The following is a 15,833-nucleotide window of genomic DNA, read 5'->3' on the forward strand; positions in this document are numbered from 1 at the left end:
TGGATGATCTGGCAAACGGTAGTGCCACGTCTTCTACCACTTTCAGTGTTAATGATCTGCCACGTCTCTTATGTAACATTTGGAAAGAGATTAAGTAGAAAAACACGTTCGGTGATTAAAATCACATTACGAAAGTTGGGTTCTTCTCGGTCATCTTGGGTTTTTCTTCGTCGTCTTCGGAAATGGCGACGAGGGACACGGTGGTGGCTGACCTCGCTAGTGACGGTGAGGACGGAGAAGGGTGTCTCCCTCTCGCTCGTGAAGAGAAGCTAGGAGTGGAGAGCTTTAGTGGTGGCAAGGGACCTGAACTTGTGATGTACGCTGCCACCAAATACGTTCTTTTCGTGACAACTGCGATTATGATCGGACGCCCCGCAATGAAGTGGATAGTGAGGAACACACCAGAAGGAAGACCTGTGAAGAAAGCATACACCTTTGCGGTTGTCCTCATGACATTGTTGGCTGGGTTGTTCGGATTGTTCGCTCACCAAACTGTGTTAGGTGGCTACCAAAGATGCACAGAACCTGTTCGATACAATGCTTGAAAGATGAACAGAACCTGTTCAACACACATGCCTACCAACAACAGATTTATTCTCATAGATCAAAATATGTGCCAATGCTACATCCTTAAAGTGGACCGATCCCATAAAAAAGTTTTCATATGTATCATCACAACCTGCAACACAAAACAAAATATCACAAATTCTCAGCAAACTCCTAAAAAATTATAAATAGGGTAGTTTAATATTGGTATTCGGGTCAACAACGACTAACACTTTGTAGATTGCAAAATCTAATGAAAAGAGTACTACTGCATAATCAAACAAGTCTAATACTTTTAACGAAGGTATCAACTTCTAAATGTCCTACACAACTATGTTATCACCTACGCAGTAGCAGGTCTTGTAAAATGAGACTAATAACTTGATAACAACAACAATAGCTCTATTCACATGATACCAATTAAAAAAGTTATACGTTATCCATCACAGGATCCCAAACAAGGTGTTAAATAGTGCTAGCACATAATCAAGATTTTTGGGTATCCACGACTATGCAATTGTGGCCGCATTTATTTGCCATTTTAAATCCCCACATCAGAAGACCCAGATTCAATGAAGACACCAAATATAAAGCCACCAGACATGTTTGACCTTCTAGCCTAACAGTTCCACAAACACCCTTTTCTGATGTGTCCTCCCGGCGTAAGGCGTCGTCGGCAACACTACACGTTGCCAGGGTCATCGCCGGCCACCGTCAAAGCTCTCCTCTCCTAGCTTCTCTTCGCGCGCGAGAGGGAGACACCCTTCTCCTCTGTATGCATCCTCACTGTCCCTAGCGAGGTCAGCCACCACCGTGCCCCTCGTCGCCTTTTCCAGAGATGACGAAGAAGAACCCATAATCATAATAATGTGATTTCAATTACCCAACATACTTTTCTGCATAATCATAAACGTGGCAGATCATTAACACTTAAGCTGGTAGAGGACGTAGCACTACCGTTTGTCAGATTAACCAAAAGTTGACGCCGTTTATTTTTAAGGATTAAAATTGCATGTTTTAATACTACAAGAACTAAATGCCATCAATGTTTTAAGCAGAAACTAAAACCAAAAAGTATATTTAATCCTAAATTTTATTATTCTTTAAATTCATGTATTTTTATGAAATATTGTAAATAAAATAAAATTGAATATTATTTTAACTTTATAAAGTACTTACTTTATTATTAATTATTTTTAAATTTATATTAAAATTAAAATTAAGGTATTTTTAGTAATGATTGTATCGTCTAATTTATTTTCGTCTCCACCTTAATCTAAATACAAGATAAAGGTTTTCACATATGCGGTGTTAGTTATAGTTTTTTATTTTTTTATTTTCTTCTTATATATTATTATTATTAATGTGTTTATGTCGTATTTTAAAATTGTTATATACTAATATTTGAATGAATTTAAATTATTATAATTTATTAATTAAATTTTTGTATACAATTATTTTTTATAAGGGTAATGATAGATTGACATAAAAATGATTTTTATAACAAGAAAATGAAAATAATATATCAAATGTGTATAAATGTGTGAAAAAATATTTTCTCAAACTATTATCCTTTTAAAATAAACATTTACAAGATTTGGATTCTCACTTTCTTACACAATGACCGGAAAACTTTTATTTGAAATATTTTTCTTTCAAGAAAATAGTTAAACTTTTATACAAACATAAGTATTGTAATAATATGAAATTTTTTAAATTAAGAATTAGATTTAAATTTTTTTTAAGAGGAATCAAAACTCTGTAAGCTACCACATTGACATTAGAAAACCCCACTTTTACAAACCTCAAGCCATTTTCCACACTTTCATTCTCTCTCTAGAAAAATCAAACTCCCATCCTCTGCATTCTCTCTAATCTCAAGCTTCATTGCTCCAGAAAATCTTCAATTGGATGGCACCTCAGTGATTGCGACTCAAAGAGCTCCATTTAAAACCGATTAGTTTTCCCTTTCTCTGTCGGTAAGTCCTCTTCCATGTCCCACGTAATATTAGGGCTGTAATCGTGTAACAAACCCCTGTTGCATGTAGTTAATTGTGCCTTCCTCCAAATTCTGACTTAAATTAGGTTCTAAAAGTTATTTCTTGTTTCCAATTTAAGGTCTGTAGGTTTTTCTAGAAATTCCGTGAAGTGCAAGCTTGAACCAAATTTAGTTGGGCTATATTGTGAAATTCCCAGGTAAGGGAAGCTAGGTTATGATTCTGTGTTGTGTGATGTATATGCATGAATTGTGGCCTGTGGACGTTGTAAAATAATGCATGTGTAAGTTGTATATTGTGGAGTATTGTGTTTGAGCTGAAATTAGATGATTTTGTGTATGAGAGTATGAAATCCTTGTTTTTCTAAAATGTATAAAGTTGTGAATGGGTGCATATGAAGTGAATTGTATAAGGTAGGGTACTGGATTGAGTATTAGAAGAGATGAAAATTGTTATACATGTTAATAGAGTTCAAGTTAGGTGGATTATGTTGTTTTTAGGTCGTCTTAAAGGAAGTGAGAGGGTGATTTCGAGGATTATGAGTTAAAGGTCGAATTAGGCTCTTAGAATGGTTTAATTAAGTCAAAAGTGACTTGTTAGGAGTGTTAGAGTGATCAAATATACTCTCCAAATGGTAAATTTAGTTTTGAGTCCATAGGTTGATGAAAATGAGGTTTTGAATTAGAAATCCTTGCATAAGCATTGGAGAATGATGTTAGGAAGACTTAAAGTTACTTAGACAAGTTTAATTTCATTTATACTTCGAATTAGGACTGTTAGAAGTTCACCAAAAGGCCTAAAACGAAACTTAGGGGTGTGAGTTCTTCCAAATCTGCAAAATCTGCAGAATCCACGCCTGGGCACCCCTGAGGGGGGTTGGGCACCCTTTGATTCGGCTTTTTACTAGAATTATGGCGCCCGGGCGCCCCTAAAAGGGCACTGGGCGCCCTTTTCTGCTGTTGCTTTTATTTTTGATAGTTTGGGGGTTTCGGATGTCCGTTTTGGACGTTCTTTAGGTCGTTCTGGGGGTTTTTGACCCTTCCGGAGCCATTGGTGAGGGTTTCCAAGCTATTTGAATTACCTAAATAGTGGTAATTTAAGATTATAAAGATATTTGTATTAATAAATGATGTTTCTGTGAAGATATGTAATGTATGAGTTATATATGTTTATTTTGCTTCTGAATGAGATTGTATGATTAATTGGATGAGGTTGGTGAAGTGAAACAAGATGGGTGGTATGAATCATGGGCTTTGAGAATCAAATCAAGATCTCTAGGTGAGATCATTGTTAATGTTGNGAATAAATATAGGAAGCTCAGTCTTGGGTGTCTCCATTTTATATGGGCCAAGATATGAGTGATATCATGTTAAGTATTGGAATGAATATAGGTAGCTCAGTCTTGGGGGTTTTCCTTAATGCTCTAATGACTATTCAATCTCACTTAGAGAAGATTAGTTCATGTGGTGAGAGTAGTAGGAGGTCCTAGTCTTGGTTGTCTCCATTTTATATGGGCCAATGTGAGTGATAACGGACTAACCTTGTGGTGGTAGGGTGGAACCCATAGCAATTGGCTTTGCAAAGCAGTAGAGGCCACCACAAGTGCATAGCCCGCCATAGTTCGATATTCATTCCAAGTCCGGACGAGTCTAAGTCTAACACCACTTAATGAAACCACAACTCATAACTTAATTAAATTGTTCTTCCATGCTTGTAATTCTTGAATGCCTCTTTTAGTTTGATAATCTCTTAGTTAACTTGTTTCCTTTTGAAATCTAGCTTACCCTTGCTTTGTTTGCTGCCTGTTTTGTATGTGTTTGTTTTCTTTTGCAATGATCATCCTAATTGGATGTGAGCAGAGGTTTCAGAGGCCCCTTTGGAGCAAATACTAGATGGCCCAGATATCCCATACACTGCTGATGCTGCAGAGTAGTGTAGCTTAGTTATTACCTATTGTATATAACTTAGTCTTCTTTCCTTCTCTTCTTTTTGAAAGACTCTATAACAATATGTGAAGCTTTTAATTCTCTTTTATTTTGGATGACTGTATCTTATAATACTTCATCATACTTCTACTCTTAACTGCTTCACTTTATTACATATGATGTATTCCACATAATATAGACATACATATATTTTTGGGATGTTACAAGTATATTAAAATGAACAATTTCTAAAATACAATAATCAAGAAAAATATTTATCATGATACCATTATTCAATGATCAATCGTAACAATATTTCTTAAATATATTTAATTCGAAATTTAGTGTTACACGTGTAACTTTTTGCGTTGGAAATTTTGGTTGCACATAACTTTATTAGATGCATAGTTCATTGCATATCCTTAGTTTTATTTTATTATTTTTTTATGCTCACAATGAAACATATAAAGAGAGTGCTGTTCTTCGTAGTGGTTCAAATTTTCAGAGAAAGCTGCGTTCACGGAACATCTACTAGATTGTATAAGTTGGACGTGATAAACGCGAGATGAACACATACTATATTATAAAAATAAAAAAATTATAAATAAACTAATTTATATATATTTAAAAGAATAGAAAAAATAATATTAAATAAATATAAAAAATATATGTGCTTTGATAACTTGAAATCCCAACAACGAAAAGGTAGACTACAAAGTAGTCCACGTAAGAAACCTTGCCTTATCTTTTTCTCTAAATTTAAAAAGAATATTAAAAAGCTGATTTTAGGTTTACCATAACTAGCAAAACCAATATATAAATCATGTATACGATACTGATAATTTGCATCCTACTTCTGATTTTAAACTTATCTTATCTCGTAAAAACGGTATATGAAATGAGATTTACATCTTATCTTGTATATATTATAAATTGATTTTATGTTTAGTGGATTTTAACATGGTATTTGGCAGTGATGGTGATGTTACATTGAGAAACCCCAATCTTGCAGACTTTTACCTGATAAAGACAAAGATTTCTGCGACCCAATTGTATTGTTCCAACTTCCAAGGCACAAAGATTCTTACTTCAAGAGATCATGTGAAGTATGAGCAGTTCAAAGATTAAATTTTCTTCTCCTTCAGCTAAATTTCCTCAGTGATTTTCTTTTTCATTTGGGGCACTGATAAATAGCCTCCATTTTAACGTATTGGTAACGTGCGTAGATTGATTGGTGGGACACTTTTCTTGCACTACAAAAATAGCAAACAAAGTTGTCACCGGTGGCTTTTTTGTTTTGGCCTATGCTCAAAAGGTGAGGTCCAAGTTCTCTGTTACTTTTCCATCTCACAACAATGGGAAGGTGAAAAAGTTCCCATCATAAACTTCTTGATTACATATTTCGGGTTTGTCAAACCAAAGAAAAACTCGAGTTTTAGGCACAAATCAATAGCAAAGTACAAAACCAGAATAGCTTAGTGTTATTTATTGTTCTTCCCATTTGAAAAAGTGTCAGTGTAGTCGTGTTTTGATCTGAGCAACCTGGCTACGTGGTTTTGAGTTCTGGGAGACTGTCAAATCTCATGGTGAGAGGGTGGTTTGAGGAATGATGGATTTCTGGCCAGAATTTCTTGCAAGCAGTTCCGGAAAAGAGTTTGTAGCTGGTGGTTTTGGAGGCATCGCTGGTATAATTGCAGGTTATCCACTTGACACACTTCGCATCAGATTGCAGAACACAAAAAATGGCTCTGCTTTCACCATCTTTAAGCACATGGTGTTAAGGGAAGGAACAGCTTCTTTGTACCGCGGCATGGCCGCACCGTTAGTCTCTGTTACTTTTCAGGTTATTTTGGTCTCATTCATCAACTTTCTTTACGCTGTGTTTCTCTCTATATCTGCATAAAATTTCATTCAGATGCTCATACGATATACCCTCATAAATTGCAGTGGAATTCATGTAATTTTCAATGGCATCTTACTTAAGATCCAATTTCTCTTTTTCCTATCAAAGAAATAGGACAAAAACCTATGACCTACAACTCTGGTCAGGGGAATATACTATAATATCTGGTGCTTTTTTGTTTTTTTTTGTTTGTTTTTAAGGAATATAAAGATTCACCACCCCGCAATTAATGCCCTTTTGAGAGTCACTTTCCCACGGCTTTTGATTTTATAACTACAATAACAATCTTGCTTTCTGAGATAGAATCGTACCCGAATCATTTTCTTTTTGCTTTGAATTGTTCAAGAACCATTATTAGGATAAGGACTTCAGGTTTTTGAGGTGACTCAGAATGTTTATCCAATTGGGTCAATATTCAACTAAATTTTCGGCTTCGGATTGGCCCATAGGAGAGTGATCTTCCTAGGTAGGAGATGAAGATGTCTTGTCTTCTGCTCCAATGCCTCAATTTGAGTCACTGATTTTCAAGACAGTGAACCATTTAGAGGACTATCTAGAGTTTTACTATTTATGCCATAAAGATTCAGCCACGATTTCCCATTTTCCATGATGTCAAATCATGACAACACTTGAGAACAGTAGTTTTTGCTTTGTGGAAGGCATTGAGCCATAGCTTGAAACTTCTAAGGAAACTTCTAAGGAATGAATGACTTTTACACTGTTTATCATTGTTTCCTTTATCTGTCTAGCTAGCATCAAACCTAAGTGCATCTGAATTCGACAGTCTCAAATAGATTACTATTCGTTTTATGGTGGCAGAATGCAATGGTTTTCCAAACGTACGCGGTTCTGTCAAGGGCATGTGACCCATCTGTTTCTCCTAAAGACCCTGCTTCCTATAAGGGTGTTGCATTGGGAGGAACTGGTACAGGAGCACTTCAGAGTCTGTTACTTTCCCCTGTAGAGTTGATCAAAATTCGACTTCAGCTGCAGAAAGAAAGCCAGATGACAGAATCCATAAAGGGTCCTATAAGGCTCGCTAAAAACATTTGGAGAAAAGAAGGCCTTCGAGGCATTTATCGAGGACTTGGTGTGACTGTGATGAGGGATGGACCCTCTCATGGTTTATACTTCTGGACATATGAATACATGAGGGAACAACTTCACCCTGGTTGCAGAAAAAGTGGTGAAGAAAGTTTGAAGACTATGTTAGTAGCAGGAGGAACAGCAGGGGTGGCTAGCTGGATCAGTTGCTACCCTTTGGATGTTGTAAAGAGTAGATTACAGGCTCAAACACCCTCTTCTTTAAAGTACAAAGGCATCGTAGATTGTTTCAGAAAGAGTGTTCATGAAGAAGGATACAGTGTGCTATGGCGGGGTTTAGGAACTGCAGTTACCAGAGCTTTCATAGTCAATGGCGCCATATTCTCTGCTTATGAGATTGCACTAAGATTACTGTTTCACAACGGAAATATTCATACGAAAGAAACTATTTAGGAGAAACAACAATAACACCATGTGATATTCAACAACCATTACAAGATGCAATTCACAGATATTCTATTTGTAATGTTATTCATCAGTTAAAACTTTGTCTCCAAAAGACAAATGTTATAATTGAATACACATCATTTACCAATTCAATAGAAGGAAGTGTTCATCTCTTCATGCTGAAATATTTATTTTTTCTCTTTGTTGTGGAAATAGTTGCTATTACTCAATTCAACTAAGAAAAATGACACATACAATTTTTTATATTAGATATTTTTTACTTTTTATTCTCCCTTTTTTTAAAAAAATACATAAATTTATTTTTTATAATTCTTTTATTTTTATAACGTGTTATCTTAAATTACTCTTTATAGTTTCTGCGTCTCTGATCATTTCACCATGCATTTCCAATTTTTTTTTTAATTTTAATCTGTAATTTAAAAACTTTATGCTCTATTTTTTGTGTTTCATTAAAGATATAATTTCTAAAAGTATTTTTAAAAATGATTGGAAGTGCAAGATGAAATGATTGAAAATTTAAGATAAAATATTAGAAATGTAGGATGAAATGATGTGCATGGTGAAACAACCTTAGTTACTTGGGATTTTATACCAAATAGGCCCACTATATTTATGGAATTAATTTGGTCATTATTATTAGGTAATTACTTTTTGCACACGCATTATTTCTTCATGCACTTTGTAAGGGTGATGGAAAAGTAAAATATGTCTCTCTCTCTCTCTCTATATATATATATATATATATATATATATATTATTTTAAAATTTCTTAATTGTGTTTTACTATGCAATTCAGAAAAATGATTTTCTAATTTAAGAATATATTTGAAATTATACAATAATTAAAAATAAATGCATAAATCAAAGAAGTACATTTTTGGTACACCAAACCCAAACCCACCACCACATTAACCTCTAAAATAAAAGAGGCAGACAGCCACCCAAACAGGCGGAGAGAAAGCCCAGAAACGTGGTCTTTTAACGCAGTCCATTATGATCCAAATACAACCCTTTTTCACACATGATAAAAAAAAAATGACACGTGGCAGAATCGAGAAAGCCACGAAAGGTGGCAGCATTTTTGAATGCGAAGGAGCCAAGCGCGCAACGATAAACAAAGAGAAAAGCCTCGGCGGGGCCCACCCACGTGCGAGACGGTGGGCGATGATAGGACAACTTAAAGAAAAAGAAAAGAACAGTCTCCACGGACCCAGCTATACGTCGTCGTTTCAACGTTCCACACGTGCCTCACCTTCGTCTTCCGGATTCAATTCAAAAATATTCAAAGGCTGTTTAGTTTGTTCTCCACTCACGGCATTGGGTCCTATTTACCTTATATATCATTCTTGGGTTCCACTCTACACTACGCTCCTCGTCCAAGTTTCTCATCTAATCAAAACATGAACAGACAGGGCCAGAGATCCGGTGCGACGGGGGTGCACCATAACCGCCAGCACTCCGAACACTATCTTGATGCTTCTTCCAAGTGGTTCAACTCCTCCTCCAATCACATTCCTCCTCTTCAGGTTTTTCACTGTTCCTGTTTCCATTTTTCCGTGATTTTTACTCTAACGTTCAACCACTTCACTCCAAATTTAATATTCCTAATGATGAATGATTGAACGCATTTATTGTTCGCAACAACTACTAGTCCTCTTTGCAGTCGAAGCTGATTTCTGAATTGCGATCCGTTTTCGCTTGCAGGACTACAATCTGTACGGTGGCGGTGGCAGAATGTACCGGAACAGTGTGCAGAAGAGCTTCAGTGAGTATTCTATGGATCCGTTAACGCCTCCTCGTAGTTATGCCGTTAAGAAAAACGGTGATGAGGACGATTCTCCTCGCGATTTCAGCCCTGGCCTCTTGGATATCCATTCCTTCGATACAGAGCTTCTTCCTCAGGTTTATTTATTTTCGTTTCGTTTTAATTACCGCTGAATGTTTTTGTTCGGTTTTGTTTGAATCATTTGCTTGTGATTTGGTAGATTCCGTCCTCGAACGCGTATGAGTCCGAGCCTTACATTTTCGGCAAACAAACTGGCAGAGCTCGTCCTACTGATAACAACGTCTACAATAGTCTTGCCGCCGCAGAGAATCTGAAGTCTAGCAATGTAGCTAAGATTAAAGTCGTGGTATGTTATTGTTTTGCGTATCTCAATATTCAATGAGAAATGTTACCAGCGCAATAAATTGTACAACACATTTCACAACTAAGAGTTGAAAAGAAAGTGGTATGGGATATAATAGACAATGCAATAAAGAGAGATAGAGACATAAAATGTTGACTGTTTGCTATTGAGTTTGGAGGCTCTTGCTTGAAAACTGCATTTGTCGTGGTATTTGAAAATGGACATTGGAATTTGTCTTTGCTTGAACTTTTGGTTTTGTTCTGAGTTGGTAACTTGCTACTCTATGCAGGTTCGCAAGAGACCGCTAAATAAGAAGGAGACAGCTAAGCATGAGGAGGATATTATAGACACAGTTTCAAATTCTTTAACCGTGCACGAGACCAAACTTAAGGTGAGTGTAGTAGGCAATAGAATTCCGTGATATTGAAAAATTGCATATTTTAATTGTCTTTTATGTTGAAAAATATTTGATTAACCTGATTTGAATGATTTGTGAAAACGATGAAATAGAGAACGAAGTTGCCTATTAAGTATTTTGTTGATATTTCAAAACCTTTCTCTTGGTGAACTTGGAATGCTTGGTATGAATATGGTGTACTTAGAAACACAAACAATGCTGTTAAGTGTAAATTCCGCAGACTGTAATTGTCAGTGTTTATTTATAGAAAATTGTTCAAGCTTTATCTATCTGTTTTTGGCTGTCTATTATAGTAAATGTTTTCATCTGAACATTTTAAAATTTAAATGCTTTACAGGTTGATTTAACTCAGTATGTTGAGAAGCATGAGTTTGTTTTTGATGCTGTTTTGAATGAAGAGGTTACAAATGACGAGGTAACTAGCTAATGCGGTTAAGTGTTTAGTTATAAGAATAAATGGACAAATACATAGCCCACTCATTTAACTTTATCTTTAACCTTTGGATCTGGTTAGGTGTATCGTGAAACAGTGGAGCCCATAGTTCCAATAATATTTCAACGCACTAAGGCAACTTGCTTTGCGTATGGTCAAACAGGTGACAGCAGCTTCTCAAATTTGATTAATTATGTCTGTTCCAATTTACCAAGAGAGTTTAAATCTCCTTTTATTGACTTCTTTTTCTCTTACGACGGTAGATGGTCATCTCTTTGAATAGTTAATAATTTGTAGTTTAAAGTAATAAGTAATCTGATAGATATTCTCAAATGGTTACGTTATGTCTACACTTTTGTATCGAACAGAAATTTTGATACTTAATGGTAATTCACTCCTGGGTTTAATTTAAGCAGAACTGACTTTGTTTGCTTGCACTATTACTGTCATTTTATATTAGTATATCATTTGTGAACTTCAACACAGAATTTTCTTCTTGTGTAGGAAGTGGAAAAACTTACACAATGAAGCCACTGCCTCTTAAAGCATCCAGAGACATCTTGAGATTGATGCATCATACGTACAGGAGTCAGGGATTTCAGTTGTTTGTGAGTTTCTTTGAAATATATGGTGGGAAGCTTTTTGATCTCCTTAATGACCGAAAGTGAGTTGATTGATCTTTCTTTTATGCACCCACGGTCTCTATATTCTTTAGGTGTAATACTTGTTAGAATTATAGGTTGAGTTCAATAGGGGGGGGGGTCTTTATCTTTTCACAGGTCTCATAAACTTTTTACAAATTAAAGAATAGCAGTCTCTGAATCAATCAATTCTCGATGAAAAACTCAAATTAAACCTTTGGAAACCAAAGCATACAATATCAAATCAATGTACTTAAGATTTGTATGAGATAAGGGTAAGAGAAAAACACAAGATGGTTCACCCTCACAAGAGAGTTACGTCCAGTTGTTTAGTCACTCTTAATAGGTCTATCCACTAAATTTTCAAGTTTTACAAGAACCCCAAAGAAAAAGAAAATATACTGCACAGCCCATGATCTTAAAACCCTACAAGATTTACATTACCCTATCTTGACCACCGTAGTCAAGAATGACACAACTCAATGAAAAATATTATAGAATAAGATCACTTGGAAAAGTTTGAGCTTAAGCAAAGAAGAAAAGAAATAACGGTCATCTTCAATGTAAGATGATCAATTTATGATCCTAATCCGATGATTCTTGATGAATTGCTCCAAGAAAGTGTTTTCCAGAATGCAAAAGTTCTAAGTGTTTCTCAAAATTTCAAATGTTCTTGATGATTAGATTGAATTATATGGTATTTCAGAAGATTAAGAACTACAGTTTTGTAGATTCAGAAGTTTTAGTATCTAAAACTAAGCCAAATGAAGTTGCACTATTTTTTTATCAGCCAAACGTGATTTTAGTCCGCTAAAATCACTTAAAAGTGACATTTTTGGTGATTTTATTCAATTAAAAATGTTTTAATTGGTTAAAATGGACGAACTTCATTCATTGAATTGCTTAAGTGATTTTAGTCTTTTTAATCAATTAAGAACTAAACATTTTAATAAAGGCTCTTAATACTCCTAACTGTAACTAAGATCAAGGAAGAAAACTTACAACCCTAAAAACACAAAATTTACAAATCTTAACAATTTCAACTTCAAGATCAACTCTTCATCACTACAATCATCAAATCCAAGTTGTTAGGAACATCAAATCAAATAATTTCAAGCTTTGCTCGGATCTTCAATCTCAATAATATTGTTCTTCTGCAGAAAACTGTGCATGAGGGAGGATGGTAAGCAACAAGTTTGCATTGTTGGTTTGCAAGAGTACCAAGTATCGGATGTAGAGACCATCAAGGAACTGATTGAGCAAGGAAATGCCACAAGAAGTACTGGCACCACAGGTGCAAACGAGGAGTCTTCACGGTCACATGCAATTCTTCAGCTTGCTATCAAGAGATCAGTTGATGGGAATGTATCCAAGCCTCCCCGTGTTGTTGGGAAGCTCTCCTTCATAGATCTTGCTGGAAGTGAACGTGGAGCAGATACCACAGATAATGACAAACAGACAAGGTATGTCTCACGGAGTGGCTAAAGTGATATTGTTGAAGACATAATTATATTAATGATATCTTAGATTTTCTTTTCTTAGCCTTCTTAATGAATTTGTTTGTTTGGTCGGGTGTATGCAGAATAGAAGGTGCTGAGATCAATAAGAGCTTGCTCGCCTTAAAGGAATGCATAAGAGCTCTAGATAATGACCAAGGACACATCCCATTCAGAGGCAGCAAATTGACTGAAGTTCTGAGGGATTCGTTTGTTGGTGATTCCCGCACTGTTATGATATCTTGCATATCACCAAGTTCCGGTTCATGTGAACATACTCTGAATACATTAAGATATGCTGACAGGTAACAACGGCATTTCAACCAAACAAACGATAATTTTCTGTCGTTGATTTTCCACCTCCCTGCAAACCATTCATTCATTGTGACTGTTGTGTACCAAATGAAAGCTTTTTGATTTGACTGTTACAAAATTAATGAAAATTCAGGGTAAAAAGCTTATCCAAAGGGAACAATTCTAAGAAGGACGTTTTATCTTCAAATTTCAACCTTAAAGATTCAATTACTATTCCCTTGTCCTCTGTTAATACATATGCCTATGAGGATCGCACAACTGATACATGGCCTGAAGAAAAAGACGGGGATGAATTTAGTCCTCCTGAAGATTACTATGAACAGGTGAAACCATCATGGAAGAAAAATGGAAAGATAGAACCATATGGTGTAACAGATGACAAATTTAAGAAACCCCCCAATGGCCAGATTAAATGGAAGGACATTCCAAAAGTTGAACCTAAAACAGTACAGTCTGATGATGATTTGAATGCCCTCTTACAGGTAAATTATACTAATCTGAAAATGACTTTTTCATATTTACAAAACCTAGAGTAAATGCATATATCATAATTTCAGGAAGAAGAAGACCTTGTAAATGCTCACCGGAAACAAGTAGAGGAGACCATGAATATTGTTAGAGAGGTAATTAAATTGACTGTTTTTCCTTTTGACATTTTGTTGTTTTTTATAAATTTTATGCGCATTACGCAACCGTGCTATTTTTTATATCTTCGAAACTTGTGTGTTCTGGCTATCTATCAGTGTAGGTTGTAGCATCATACAAATTGGTCGGTCATTCAAAACATGGCTTCTCATCAAATTGCATTCAATCTTTTTTTGTATAAGCATCCTCCTAATCCAATGTTGAAACTTTTAACTTATTTTTAAGTTTAAATACTGGGGGTAACAAGGATCAATTCTCCAGAAGTTTAACATGGCGAGAACATGAATAACATACACAATAAAAAATGTGTTTTTATATTTAAAAGCATTTGTAATTGGGCACTAAATTTCAGTATTATTTATCCTACTAAAAATGAATAGTTGCTTGGACATCCCTCCAGTGCGTAGGGATGTCCGTAGTAGTTATTAATATATGCTTTACATTTGCAGGAAATGAACCTCTTGGTTGAAGCAGACAAACCAGGTAATCAGCTGGATGATTATATAGCAAAACTAAATGCCATTCTGTCTCAGAAGGCAGCTGGCATCATGCAGTTACAAACCCGTTTAACTCATTTCCAGAAACGTTTAAAGGAGCATAGCGTTCTGGCTTCATCTGCTGGCTACTAATTTAAATCAGACTCCTGGGGTTAAGTGGATGGGAATCGAGTTATTCGTAGTGATGGGGAAAAGTTTGGAATAGCATGTCGTGAAAAGTTTTTTTTTTTTTTTTCTTCTACTTTTTTAAACCTTAAATTGTTTGGAAGTTTTCATGAGGGAGTGGTGCATTCATCTCCCTTGTTTGGAAGTTAAGATTATAAATAATTGATATAAATTACAAATTTAAATCCAACACCACCCTTGTATTTTTCATTACTTTGTTACTTAACTTTCTTGAGAAAACAGTTCTTGACAACATTGCCATCTAACCACTAATTGACATATATGGTGATTTTATTAATTTTTGTAAAAAACATTACAGTCATTTTTGAAGAAAAGACATATGTAGAATTCCAATAGTATAAATTTTTTTACACTAATCATCATGATTATTCAACCGTTCTATTTGAATATATTAAAACTTATAATACGAAGTTTTTTCCCCCTTGAATGACAGCAATTTTTTCGTATGAAATAGAAAAACATTAAAATATTTAATTAATATTAGAAGGTGCTAATATTGTCTGGAAAAGGTTCTTCTGGCATGCCATGGAAGTTCCCGCACCGCACCTACTTATTAGCCAGTTGAAGGTGAATAATATGGTGGACAAGGGGATAATATGGTTCATGGTGAACCAACCTGGTACACTCTTACATTCATCATATTTTACTCTTTAATTGAACTAAAACTTGTTGAATTGAGAAATATACGTTAAAGTAGATAGTCCATAATGTACATTAGTTCATGTACTTCCGTTAAATTAATTAAAATATTTGTACAATTCAATTACAGTAATTGTTTGCTACGAGTTTTGGCCGCACCTTCGTTTGCATTAAATCTTCTTCGCCCTGCTCTTTCTTCCTCGTCTTATTCCTTCCTCTGTTCCAACTTTCGTCGCCCGAGGTCCCGGAGGTTTTTCTGGGCGTGAAGCCTCATCGGCGCAGTCATGTCTCGCCGGCAGACCTTCTCTGAACACCATAAACCAGGTTGGCGGCAGTCTAAACATCATCGCTGAAAATGATTGTGGGTGGCAAACTATAGAGAAAAGAACTTGTTGGTAGCGACTTACAGAATCAGAACTAAAAAGTGAAAATATTTCGAAGTTAATACTTTTGGATCATGAAGAAAGGAACTGTGCGCCGCCGCTGTAGAATCCCGTCGGGAGTCTGAGTCACGGTCCGCTTCAACCATAGGGTGGTGAATGGAGGCAAGT

At 35.5% G+C, this 15,833-nt stretch overlaps 2 protein-coding genes and 1 long non-coding RNA gene across 3 annotated transcripts; all 3 read left to right on the plus strand.

Annotated features, from left to right (window-relative positions):
- Positions 1–2,245: 2,245 nt before the first annotated feature.
- LOC111242535 lies at positions 2,246–4,625 on the plus strand. Its single transcript, XR_002669673.1, has 3 exons — positions 2,246–2,525; positions 2,665–2,742; positions 4,403–4,625. It is a non-coding gene; the product is annotated as an uncharacterized LOC111242535 (long non-coding RNA).
- Positions 4,626–5,422: 797 nt separating this feature from the next.
- Positions 5,423–8,039, plus strand: LOC106773711 (mitochondrial arginine transporter BAC2). The gene is made up of 3 exons (XM_014660453.2): positions 5,423–5,574; positions 5,695–6,311; positions 7,191–8,039. Exons 2-3 carry the CDS (start codon positions 6,075–6,077, stop codon positions 7,866–7,868), a joined length of 915 nt encoding a protein of 304 aa, XP_014515939.1. The 5' UTR covers positions 5,423–5,574; positions 5,695–6,074; the 3' UTR covers positions 7,869–8,039.
- A 1,119-nt stretch (positions 8,040–9,158) lies between these two features.
- Positions 9,159–14,812, plus strand: LOC106772994 (kinesin-like protein KIN-13B). Its single transcript, XM_014659652.2, has 12 exons — positions 9,159–9,409; positions 9,588–9,785; positions 9,869–10,015; positions 10,302–10,403; positions 10,768–10,845; positions 10,945–11,026; positions 11,368–11,527; positions 12,665–12,967; positions 13,087–13,305; positions 13,449–13,797; positions 13,873–13,938; positions 14,410–14,812. Exons 1-12 carry the CDS (start codon positions 9,284–9,286, stop codon positions 14,587–14,589), a joined length of 2,010 nt encoding a protein of 669 aa, XP_014515138.1. The 5' UTR covers positions 9,159–9,283; the 3' UTR covers positions 14,590–14,812.
- The last annotated feature ends 1,021 nt before the right edge of the window (positions 14,813–15,833 follow it).

Source organism: Vigna radiata, chromosome 9, assembly GCF_000741045.1.
Source record: "Vigna radiata var. radiata cultivar VC1973A chromosome 9, Vradiata_ver6, whole genome shotgun sequence".
Classification (NCBI taxonomy): domain Eukaryota; kingdom Viridiplantae; phylum Streptophyta; class Magnoliopsida; order Fabales; family Fabaceae; genus Vigna; species Vigna radiata.